This window comes from Malurus melanocephalus, unplaced genomic scaffold, assembly GCF_030028575.1.
Source record: "Malurus melanocephalus ecotype Western Australia unplaced genomic scaffold, MMel_1.1 scaffold_77, whole genome shotgun sequence".
NCBI classification, from domain to species: domain Eukaryota; kingdom Metazoa; phylum Chordata; class Aves; order Passeriformes; family Maluridae; genus Malurus; species Malurus melanocephalus.
The window spans coordinates 1,713,580-1,725,641 of NW_026623309.1; the positions used below are offsets into that span (position 1 = coordinate 1,713,580).

The following is a 12,062-nucleotide window of genomic DNA, read 5'->3' on the forward strand; positions in this document are numbered from 1 at the left end:
AAGGTAGTGGAGAGTCTGGGTTGTGTGCAAAGTATTTGTCTTGTGGGCTTTGTCCACTTCTGATAGTCTTAAAACATAGGATCATAAAATTTAGCAGCACGCTTATGGAGAGATACCGGTGCTCTCAGGATGCAAATCAATCTTGATATAGCTAAAAAAATGGTATCTCCATTGAACCAGATTTCAAAATCTTAGCCCTTGCATCCTTGACTAAGCAGAAGCACTGACAGTCAGTAGAGTACAGTAAGAAATGCCACTTCCAATTCTCCTTACAACATTAACAGTTCTCACTCCTCCCTGAATACTCTTCCAGACCTAATCTCCCAAAGAATTGACAGCTGGTGAGAATACAACTGCACTAGGACAGCTAGTTGGGATTTAGCCAAGTGACTTGTGTGGGGGAAGGGCAGGAATTTGCTGAGGGACTGAATGCATTGTCCCATCCCAACTCTGTCAATCTCTGTGGATGTGCCGAAGCCTTGGCAGGCCCAGGACTGGGAGTTTGCTAGCAGGGGTCAGTTCAAGAGTGGTTTTACTCATACAAACAAGGCATCCTGCTCATCAGAACCACAGTCAGGACCATGAGTCCAATTGTTTGTTTAGTTTAACCCCAGATCTCTGACGYTTGAGGCTGGAGCAGCCTCTTCCACCACACAGCCCACCAAGAGGGAACGCCACTAGAGAAAGCCAAACGATAGAGACGATATACCAGATAACATTGAGCTGAACTACAGAGAGCTACCATGGCTAAAAGCAAATACAAAATGARACACTAGAGGGGAAAAGTTGAAATTGGGAAAATGAAGGGGGTTTAAAACTAAATAGTCTTGACTGTGCAACCACTGCATGGAGATGTAGTCCAGTTTCCTTTTGGAACAAACAGGAGGCTGAGCAGGGCAGAACCCTYGTCATCCTTAGCAAAACATGAGGAAATAGCTTAAAGGAACAGAGGGGTCACTTTGAAGAACAAGACCGTCATTGAACAATAGTAATACAGTAAAGGCACCACCCACGCTTAATTTCAGTCTGAAGCAGTTGAAGATAGGCAAAACATTTAGGTGAAGAAAAAATCCTGACAGTCTGCAAAGTGAGAATTGTTACCATCTGCCCGAAAACAGGAGGACTGAGAGGGAATATTCTGATGCCCTTTTTCCCCCAGCAGCTTTCTGTGTCATATGATATGTCTCTTCTTATTTTGGAGGTTCCCAAAAATTTCAAATCAAACGAAGTAAACCAAAATGAAATCTTCTGCTGTTGTTATCATCCTGCCGAATTCTCTACCAGCCAGAAAGGTCCCATATACTCTCAATCGTAACAGTCTTCATAACTTCCTTGTGAAAGTGTCTTTGTCCCTTATATTATATATATTTTTTGCGTTCTCTATAGGATGGTGTGAAAGTACAATAATAGATGTTAGGGATTGTACCAAGATGTTTGCTTTCGGTTTTTCACAGGTCTAGTGATTATTAATAGATTTTATACAAAATTCCTCTCTGAAATAATATATTACAGCATAATGTTCTCTCTCTCTTCCTCTGTCTCAAGGCAGGAACATAGTGTAAATGTTYAAGCAGACATAAAGTTTCTCTAGATTGTGCTACTTCTCATCATGGATTTTAGTTTCAAGTAAAAAAATTTAGTCACAAGGGTTTGTGTTCCATTGTGAAATACAAATGGAGTTTATAATTCAACCTTCAGTGTGTATTGCTGAATGGTATTAACCCACTCTTCGGCCTACAGCTGGCTGGATACCAAGAGGGTCCAGGTGGAAGTTCCTTCCTTCTGTTTCCTTGTTTGTTTTTTTTTTTAAATTTAATATTTTAAATTTAATTTTTTTTTTTTTTGCCTTTCGGTTGAGTGTTTGTGTCGTGTGTATATTTGATGTGGTTTTTTAAAGGATTTCATTAGAAAAAAAAAAAAAAAAAGGAGAAAGAAGAAAAMAAACTCAAACAGTTACTTCCGTCTTGCTGTTGGTTATGAAGTATGGCTGTGGGCCCAAGTAGTGCTGGCTCCGGGTGGTCAGCGGGTCACTTAGCGTCGGGTCTCCCATGCCGTGCTTGCCCTTGTTCGTGTACGCTTGCCGCCTCAGGGACGGGTCGTTGGGATCCCAGGTCTTGTAGTGGGAGTTGTAGCCCAGGGGGTGCGTGTGGATCTTGCCCATGCGGGATTTGCCGTTCTGCCGGGTGAGCCCACTGTCGATGGTGTAGGCTCTCTCGTCGTCCAGGCGCACCGGGTGCAGGGGCAGGCTGCCCTTGGCCGCCAGCTCGGCCAGGTGCCGGCGCTTGCTGTAGAAGTCATCGTTGACTTTGTCGGCTGTTTGGGGTTAGAAGGAGAGGGGACAATACAATCAGTTGGACACAAGAAAAACGGTGAACAATTTACAGTTGGTCATGCACAGTTCCATCTGCRGACCAGAACAGTCACACGTACATGAGCAGGAGAAACCCAAGCCACCTCCCAGCCTTTACCTTCTCTCTGGAGCAGAGGTTTGGATGCCATTGTGTTGGGCTTTCATACATGCAGACAAAWTCCTGTTGCCCTTTGACAAAAGATTGTCCCTGTCCCAAATCACTCAGGTTGTGCTGACATTTACGTTATGGGGAGAGGTCCTATGAATCTCATTGCTGAGCATCCCACATAGCATTTGGGAAGTGCACTGGCTTCCTTGGGAATACTGTGGCATCTGGAGTTGCCTTGTTGAATGAGAGAACATCCCTTTAAATGCACAGTGACGTGTSGGTGTTATTACAGCCAGCTGTAAGGTCTGGTGGTGGGTGATGAGGTGGACCTGGTTTTGTTCAYTAATGCCTCAGGGCAATATTGAAAATGGGATCTGTTCTCCTAAATGGTTGTAAGTTCACTAGTGCTTTATGGGGCTGAAAATACTTTGGGTTGTTGAAGGTTGGGTATTTACCCTGTGATTTTACACATCATGAAAATCCTAAATTCCAGGTTCTGACATCATTTTCTGGGGTCAATGCCACTAAGAAATACAGCAACAGCCCTGCCAACAAATACTGCATTGCAGTTCTCAAATCAGGATTTTGCCCTCTGTGATTTCCTAGGCAAGTGTCTCCCAGTGCACACTTYTGCTCAAGTTTGATTGTTGTTATTGCTGGCATTTATTTGGCCTTACTTGAAAGTAYGAACCATGCTCGGGAAGCCAAAGGCATTCTGCAGCAGTCCAGCAACTCATTTCAATTTTGAGACTGARCTTCAATGCTTTAAGGGAAGCTTAACTGAATTTCATTTTTCAAGATCTTTCCTTTTATGTAAAGAATGTTTATTTTCCCCCTTCAAAAATCTAGATATTCATTTAAGATAGTGCCAAATACATAGATCAACTGGCACAGTGTTAATCAGCGGTGGTGTGCTTTGAATATATGATTGTGTCAGGCTGGATTTGACTTKTGCTGTGCCCTGGCTGGATCCATCCGTTTCCCTTGAAGCCATGCCATGTAAGGCTTCTCTGCAGAAGCCTGGTACGTGGAGCTGTCTGTACAGCTCAGCTCCTCTCGCCTTCCTGAGGTTTTTAACTCCCTGCACTGTTTTTTGTGTAGCTTCCCTCTTTTGCTCTTGCTCAAGTAYTCCTAGGAGGCTTTTGCTGCACTTTGAATTTTCTCCCTGTCTCTAGTTCTGCACTGGATCTTTATGCAAGGCGGGGAAATTCCCAGGAGCACCATATTAATCTTCAAGATCAGGCTTACTTGTGCATCCCCTTTGTCCTGGCCCCTCAGCAGGGAGGAATATTACCAAAGGCAGTTGCTATTTATTATCTCATGACATTTTTTGTATAATGGCTGTGCAACTGGACTCTGCTCTTAAATCCTTAATTTTGTCATTAAAGAGGTGTTTCCTTTTCAATGGACTGAAATTGCTCCTTTCTGTGCTGTCAGATTGGGCTTTGTGAGTTTTACCCATCTCCATCTGTTTCCTTTTTCAGTCGTTGAGTGAATGCTTTTCTATAGCATACAGGTGTCTTGTGCTTGAAACAAATCACAGAATGCAGATAATGGCCAGCTCTAATTTCAGCCAGGCTGTGCAGTTGCAGTTGTTGATAGACCTGTCGTGTGTTACAAAGAGAGTCTGTAAAGTTCGGCTTTGATTTTGGAGCGAGTTGTTTCATTTAGAGAGCTGTAACCTGAATAATCAAGATGTTGTACCTATTTCTTCCTGAAAGAGCTGTTTCCAGTTCTACATGTGGCTTGTCCTTTTAATTTGGTAGCATTCAGTGAATGCCACAGGACCATTATGTACGAGTTGAATAAAAATGGGGTGGAAATGCATTTGCATCGCCATTATCTCATTAATCTGTTATCAAGAATTGAAAAAAATGGCTGCACTGTGAATATTCACAGAAGTATTCATTTTTATAAATTTTTACATCAAAGGCACTGCAGGCCAGCTGTTAGGGGAGCGAGTTTCTATGTTGTATGACTTAGACCTTGGCTATTTATGAAAAGTCACACTACATTATACAATTTAAATTCAGCACAGTTAATTATGTCCAGCTTTTAATAGAGACACATTTATATGCCTGTTTCACATTTAAATTAGTTTAATTTGCATACAAAAATTAAAAACTTAGCTAATCTAACATAAGAATAGAACAAATTTGTAAGTTTGTAATTTTAATTTTATCTTAGTTATGCTGCAGCAATTTGTCTTCTGTAGCCAAGATCTTTAATCTGTTGCAAGGTAAATAATGACTTCTATTTCTAGAAATCRCAGTAGTGATGCAGCAACGTAAATAATGTCAAAAAATTGCAGATATTTTCATATACTSCCTTTTCACGTCATTTTTCTCTTTGAGGCCACAACAAGCTCAAGCTACATCCTCAGTTTCTGTTTGTTTTTTCTCACTCACACCTTTTCCCWCTGCAATGGTCCTGGATCTCTGAATTCCATCAGACATTTGATATGTTACACAGATCTCCAATCACACTGAGGCTGATATCCTGCAGAAGAGTAAATTGTATTTCTGCTGCATGTAAAGAGCACCTTCACAGTKGAAACAGTGAAAAAACTGAAATCAGCCTCACAAAGACTGTTCCTATGACAGGTCTGAAGTTGATTTTGTACCATGTTATAATATCAATTTTTCAACTCTTTCTTTCCAGTGGAAGACCCCACAGAAAGTGAAATGCTCTATAAATTTGGTTCTATTAAAGTTGCTTTAACTAATATAGTACATATTGGGCTGTCCCTTTTATGAACTTCTTAACTRTTCTCTGGATACTGGGCTTGAAGAGAACACMCCAGGATTTGAACTGTAAATGCTCATCAGCAAAGTCAAGCAGAAAGCTGGCAAACAGCTGAYRAGGGGCTGATTACATGTTTCATGTGGCAGTGCCAGCGTGGGAGAGCTGCTGTTTGTGTTTGTCCTGATCAATAACACTTTGCAGGTTTTGCCTGAGAATTCCTTCCCCATTCCTTGGAGCTCAGTGCTAACAGTGAATGCCAGCCCCTCTGTCGGATGTTTGAACATCCCTAATTCTGTTTTCTTTCTGCTTGTGCATGCAGGTGGGTCCAGGTACCAGAAATGGGGGAAGAGATACCCTTGTAGCAAATACGAGCAAAATCAGCATTGATAAAACCGAATTGTTCAGCTGTTCAAGAAGGCTTTTGGCAGCTCTTAAAGCAGTCCTTGTTATTTCATGCGGGTTTTRTAATAGCAGTGGGCTGTGTCCCATGAGAGTGACCTGATGCTACTACAGTGTWGAAACAGATCTTTTCCTTCTCATTTTCAAAGCAGAAAAGATTCAGAACAGTAATACTGAGCACGGTTTTGTAACAAATGTTTTACCAAGGAAAATATATTAATAGTATCATGAAGCCAACTACTTTAAAAATCAACTGTGAATCTGAGGGAGTTTGTTTTTCTTCTTGAGCAGACCCTATGAATGTTTTGTGGACTTTAAACATCCAAAGAGATATTTTGGAGTTAGAGGATGGATTTGTTATGTGACCTAGGTGCATGACTAAACTTCCCTCTGCCTTGGCTTCACCTGCTGTAAAATGAGCTGTTAGCACATTGGAGGAGGTAGTTGTGTTATGAAGTTGAATTGCTATTTGTAGAGCATGCTGAGATTTTGGATGAAAGGTGCTATAGAAGTGCCTGTTGCATTCTGTATATTGATCAGTATAAATAGGTTTTAAATCACTGTTGTGTTTGCAAAAGGAGTAAAGAATTAAAATTGCAACATTGCCCGTTAATAACAGAAGAAGGGCTTGAATTCTGAGTGTTAATATTATTCCTTCCTCTTGGTATCTAACTACAAAAATGTTCTCAGTCTCAATATTTCTGTGAGTTTTTCACTTCTTTAGGGTAATGCACCCACTAATTTAGTTACTGTTGTAGGGTCAGAATTTCTTAGTGAACKTATCTGAATGTGGGCTTTATTTGGGAGGTGACCTTGAAACTGTAATGTTGTTCTGTTCCCCAGTTAAGCAGTCTACAAGGTCACTGTGTAAGCACTTGTGGCATAGAGTCACGTGGGCATGCATTAGCATTGGGAATGCTTTCCTTTTTGTGTAAAATATTGCAGGGGTTTTCACTCTTATTGACGATGCTTTTATCTCTGAGAGGCCCTAACATGGCTCTGAATACTCACACACTTCTTACAGCTGTGGGAGAATATAGAATACTGAAAGACAATTCTGTCCTACAGCTTTTGTGGAAATAGGCACCGAGGAATGGGAAGAAGCCTCTGAAGTGAGAGAAGAGAATCCACAAAGAAGTGAAACCGTATGAAAGCTCTAAAGACACTAAAAAGACCAAAACCTAAAAACTCAAACCCAAACTTTCGTGTGAACTTACAGTCACAGAAGATATAAAAATATGTAGGGATGCTGGCTTTCACTAGATGTTTTTAGGATTTTTTGTTATCTGAACATTTGTGAAATGCAGAGCTTTATTCTAGCCAAAAAGACTGTATTTCAAATGAAAGGCTAGAGATGCAGAAAGCAAGCCAGTGGAAAGTGCTGAGGACAGGGTAGCAGTGGAATTGCTGCAGTGGCACACCAGATAAAGGTGAAATGACCCAGTGYCTGTTTGTGGGTGTTTGCTCTGTAAGGCTGTCCTTACATGCCTATAGATATGTAATATATAACAGTTTGTAACAAGGCTTTGCTTCTGCAGCCACGAGTTTACTGAGATCACGGTGTCGTTACCTAAAGCTGTGGGAAAGTTATATTTCTCTATGTAATGRAAGTGAAAATTCAAGGAAAGACGAAAGGATAATGAATCCTGACTCAGAGACAACACGAGAATTTTGCCCAGGGAAATACTGGGCTGCTGCCTTTGGTGGTGCTGTTGATCCTCTCTGAATGTGTGATTGCTTTCTCATTTGCCTTTYCAAGCTGGCATCTAAGACAATATGTTCAGAGGCTTCCAGAATATAAACCAGCCCTGTGTGAGAGCTCTTGCAGGATTGTAGCTGAAAATCAAAGATGGATCATTTGTACACTAACACAAGTTTATTCTTGGGTGAGGGAAAAAGCTCRCATGGAGAGAGTTCATATTAACTGCCCTGGGTATGATTGGAATCAAAAAAATTCACAGAAAAATGTGTTTCATACAGTAAAACAAATAACTTATGTGTTTTGAATTAAGGAGCTCACCAGCTATCATGGACCATAGAAGAATTTGCTGTGCATGATATGAAGTGTGCTYAGAGTGCATGGGGATGTTTCAGCTAGACAGGATTCTGCTGGGGAAATGGGGAATGGGGAGGATGATGTGAGAGATCTGTCTGTGGCCAAGGGGAAGGGATGTGGTTACCTCGTGGTTGGGCACTGGCTGCTCTCCTCTYGTAGGCACTGGGGTGGTTATATAAAAATCGGGGCACTTTTAAACTATACTAAATTCAAAGAAAAGGTAAAGGCCATTTAAAATCATGTCTGCATCCCTCCTTTTCATTGTTGTATTGAGTTTTGAAAACTCAGAATTCAGCCTGTGGCCTGCATTGATTTATGTCCTAAATATTTGTTTTTCTTCTAATATCCTTTTGCCTTTATTCAAGATAYTCTGAAAATGAAGACTATTTTATTGTTTTGGATTCTTTCCCATGTTTTTTTATTTCCTATCACTGACAGAAAAGTAAAGAAAAATACATAATGCATAGAACCCCACGTAAGTTTTTAGAACCTCCTTTTTGTGGCTCTGTGTTATTCTCTCCTGGCCCCCTGTACAACTTCATCTATTTACTCATTTCTTACAGTGATCGGGAGGAAGACCAAGCACGAAAAGACAAACCATATCAACCTTTTCTTCTCAGGCATTGTTTGAAAAGAGCTTGTCCACCTCCAGACACAAGACTACATTTGTTTTCCCAGTGAAATAAAATTATTTCAAGCTAGGAGACATGAAAAGAGATAAATATGTAGGCCCAAACATTTCTTCTCTTATTTTGATTATTTTCGTGACAGTTTATGAAAGGCTGAAGAGGCCAGAATATTTCTGGGTWTTTGAGACACATTAGGAATGGTTTAGGATAGGAATGTAATTAGACTGGCTAAGTGAAGTCTCCAGTCTCAGCAATGCTCTCTTTAACCCCCCAGCAAAGTCTGCTGCCTGGCTGGGAACACTGAGACAGATTTTGATGAGCTCCTCAGGCATCAGACATGATGTGTGCTTCACCAGAAGCAGGGTTACCATTCCCTGGAATACAAGAGTAGCCACATGGCTGGCAGCAGAAGCGCCCCTCTCCTGACAACGTGCCAAAACGCACAGCACTGCAAAGTCTGGGTGGGTTTTTTTTTTCTTTTTCCAAATGTTTATTTACTGTGTGAGTTTAGGCAGGTTTCTCCTTGGACATGTAAAACAGATTTTCCAGCTGAGCTTTGTATACTTGCCTGCATTGATTTACATAGTATTAAATTGCAATACTTATGATTCAATTCTGCAAAGTGCTGCAGTGATGTTGTGATTTGGTTTTGACCAAAATACTCCAGACACACACACATCCTACCTGACCTAGGGACCAGTGGTACTCAAAATACGTGAATCTAACCAGTGTAAAAAAGCAAGACTTTCTGCTTAACCAAAATTACTAGGCTCTGTAAACCTGGAAACAAATGGTGGCTGGTTCCTGTTAATTTGACATTAGAATTGTAAATGTTTTCAGGAAACCTGAAATCTGTTGCATGCAGATAGACAAAGATCACACTGCTTGGTTGTATCCTGAAGTGATTTAACATTTCAAATTCAAGCGTCAACATGCTAAACTGCAGCTTCAGTATTGTGCAATGAATGATAAACTTAAGAAGGAAGTAAGAGTGCCAATTCTATTCTTGATCCAAGGGATGAAATTGTAAAAGTCTAAGAGAATTATGTATTAAAATCTCTGACTTTTCTTTCAAAATGCAGCCAGTGGCTGTCCTGTAACTGTAAATCTGTTTTTTCATTATTTTTTTTCCTMAAGGCCTCTAAGCTTGTGGCTTTCATGGCACCTACAATGGCAAATAAGTATGAAAAGTTCTACTGTGAAATATTTATTTCRTTTTATCTCATTTAAGCATATTTATCAGCTTGAGTTTTACTGGAAACCTTCTATATGGTATGAAAACTTGCCTTTTGAAATAGAAACTATCTAAGGAGTCATRCTGTCATGCTTAACTCCTGAATAAAGCATGACTGCAGCATAAACTGATTTAGGAAAGGAGGGTTTGGCTTGCTTTCTAAAAATGCTGTCCAAAGCCAAAGAGGTTAACACTTAGGAGATTTGCTTAAAAGGCTTCTTCCACTTCTTCCTTTGGTAATCTTGCTTGCTTTTTCACTGGGTGCTTTTTAATGCTTCTCAGGATAAATCTGATTGTGTCAGAAGTTTGAAGCAACGCTTTCATACACCAACAATAATAAGAAATTGTTTGTAGCCTTTTTTTGGTTGGTGAGGCCCTTCAGTTTGTTTAAGGGCAGAGGCTCTCCAGGATTGCAGGGGCTCTGCTTCCTCTGCCTGTGTGGTGAGAGCTCTGCTCCTGCAGCAGAGATTGCAGCAGCTGCAGGGGAGAGCTCTGCTCTGGGCTGGGCTGGAAACAGGGATTGTCCTAACGCTGTTAGGAAAGAGCCCACCGTGTCCTGCAGAGCATTTACATCTCAAAATGCCTGTTTGGATTTCCCTCAGGTGTTAATTTACCTTATCTAAGATTGACTGAAAAAGCTCTGCTGTTCCATGACCACATTTATTTGTAATAACTGTTCTTAGCATGAACATAAGTTGTTTTTCTTTTTTTCACACGTTGCTGTTGGCATTCTGCTGTGTGCTGAATTTTGTTTTCAGTTCTAATACTTTCTATTGATATTTTTATTTCTTTTGGTATATTGCTGGTTGTAACTCATACACATATTTTTGAATCAGCTACAAATAAGCTGTAGATACYAGATGTGATGACATAGGAAGCTGCATGAAAATGCAGAGAGCCAAAATCAGGGTCTGAACATGTAAATAAAATGTGGTTTTAATGCTGAAATAAACCTGCATCTTTCTGTCTTTCAACTGGCATCATACTAGACTTACACTACTATTTCTGAACTTGAAGAGAGGCCTAAAAGCATTTGAATTGTACTGATTTTTTTTTTAAAGTCTCAGTGATGTAACAGCAAGTTTTTGCCTATTTTATTTTTATTAGTTCTGTTTCTTAACTGCTATAATTTAAAGTAGTTTTTAGTAATTGTTCCGGATTGAAGTTGATTTTTTTTTTCCAAAATGTTTTTGGCAGAAGTTCCTTCTATTAGAAGTTATCTTCTTCTATTCTTTTCTCAGGAAGAAAAAAACAAAATAAAAAGACGTACTTTCATAGCTATAGTTATACACGTTGAGTTCTGGGTTTTTTCTCCCTTTCTTCTTTTCCTGTCTCCCTCTTTTTGGACTCCATGACATTTGTGTTATTAGAGTCTTGAGCATGATTGCCAGAGGTTTCCAGACCAGAACTGTGTGTCAGACTGGAAGGAACTSGTGTTCCCTGGCAATTCCCAAACCTGCCCTGTCAGAAGAAAATTAGTTTTTTCAGATTTTCCTGCAGATTGGACCCAGTGCAGGACAGAGCAGGAGTGGTGCCTGCTCTGAGCCCTCACATAAGGCAGGAGCRTCAGTGACAGCCCAGGAAGAATTGGAAACGCAGCTCTGCCATGAATAGTTAATAGAGCACACAGCAGAATTCAGACACACAGGAGTGCACAGCTCCTCTCTCCCTTTTTCTCAGGAACTGCAATCATAACCATTCCTGGGGAAAATGAGGAGCAGCAGTGCTGAGCTGCAGCTCTGCCTCCTCCCCTGAGGCACAGCCCTGACTGCTTTCCACAGCAGCACCTTCCACAGCCTAGAAAGCTTTGCAAACTTTCCACTACAAAAGTTACCTGTTGTACTTTATATTTTCCTTGGAGTGGGATCAAATGACATCTCTGTGGTGATTTTTCTTTGATGCTGTCGTATCATAGCTACTACATATCATATTTTTTTTCAACTTCTATTTTCCCCTCATCCCTCTTCAAATAAGCCATTAGGGAAGGACTCGCAAAAATTAACTGTGCATTACAAATCACGTTACTGCTCTTCCTCCCTCCATGCCTCAAGCCCTTTGTTATTATGGTGTGGACGTGTTGGAATAAAGCAACAGTCTCTCAGCAATTTCAGCTGTGCAATTTCTTAAAAACACATTTGCTGTCTTTAGAATCCCCTTTGCAGAACCAAAATATCAGACASATAATTGCTGCTGTTTATGCGATGTTGTTAATGAGGAAATCTTTCCTRTCAATTGTCTTGCTGTCTTTGTTGTTCACAGGTAATCCTGAAGAATGTCACACTCTGCTTTTGACATATATCCATGTACAAGGCTGGAAAGTCTTAAAACATGGTATCACGTGTTGAATACATGTATGAAACACTTACTGCAAAAACATTGCCATAAATTACCTACAGGGGGAAAAATGAGTGGAGTATGTTCAGAGCAAGCAATGCAGTGTGTAGAYTCCATGGTGGGAATGTAAAAGCCACACTTCAGATTAAATCTAGATTTTAGCTGGGATCCTGCACTGTAGCTATTTATCTGCAAGTATACACAGC

General features: G+C 40.5%; 1 protein-coding gene across 1 annotated transcript in view; it reads right to left on the minus strand.

Moving 5' to 3' along the window:
* Positions 1 to 441: 441 nt before the first annotated feature.
* SHISA9 (shisa family member 9) overlaps positions 442 to 12,062 on the minus strand; it is a 166,077-nt gene continuing 154,456 nt past the window's right edge. The window contains exon 4 of the mRNA XM_057367305.1: positions 442 to 2,313. Within this exon, the coding sequence (XP_057223288.1) occupies positions 1,946 to 2,313 (368 nt within the window). The 3' untranslated portion in view covers positions 442 to 1,945. The remainder of the gene's footprint in view (positions 2,314 to 12,062) is intronic.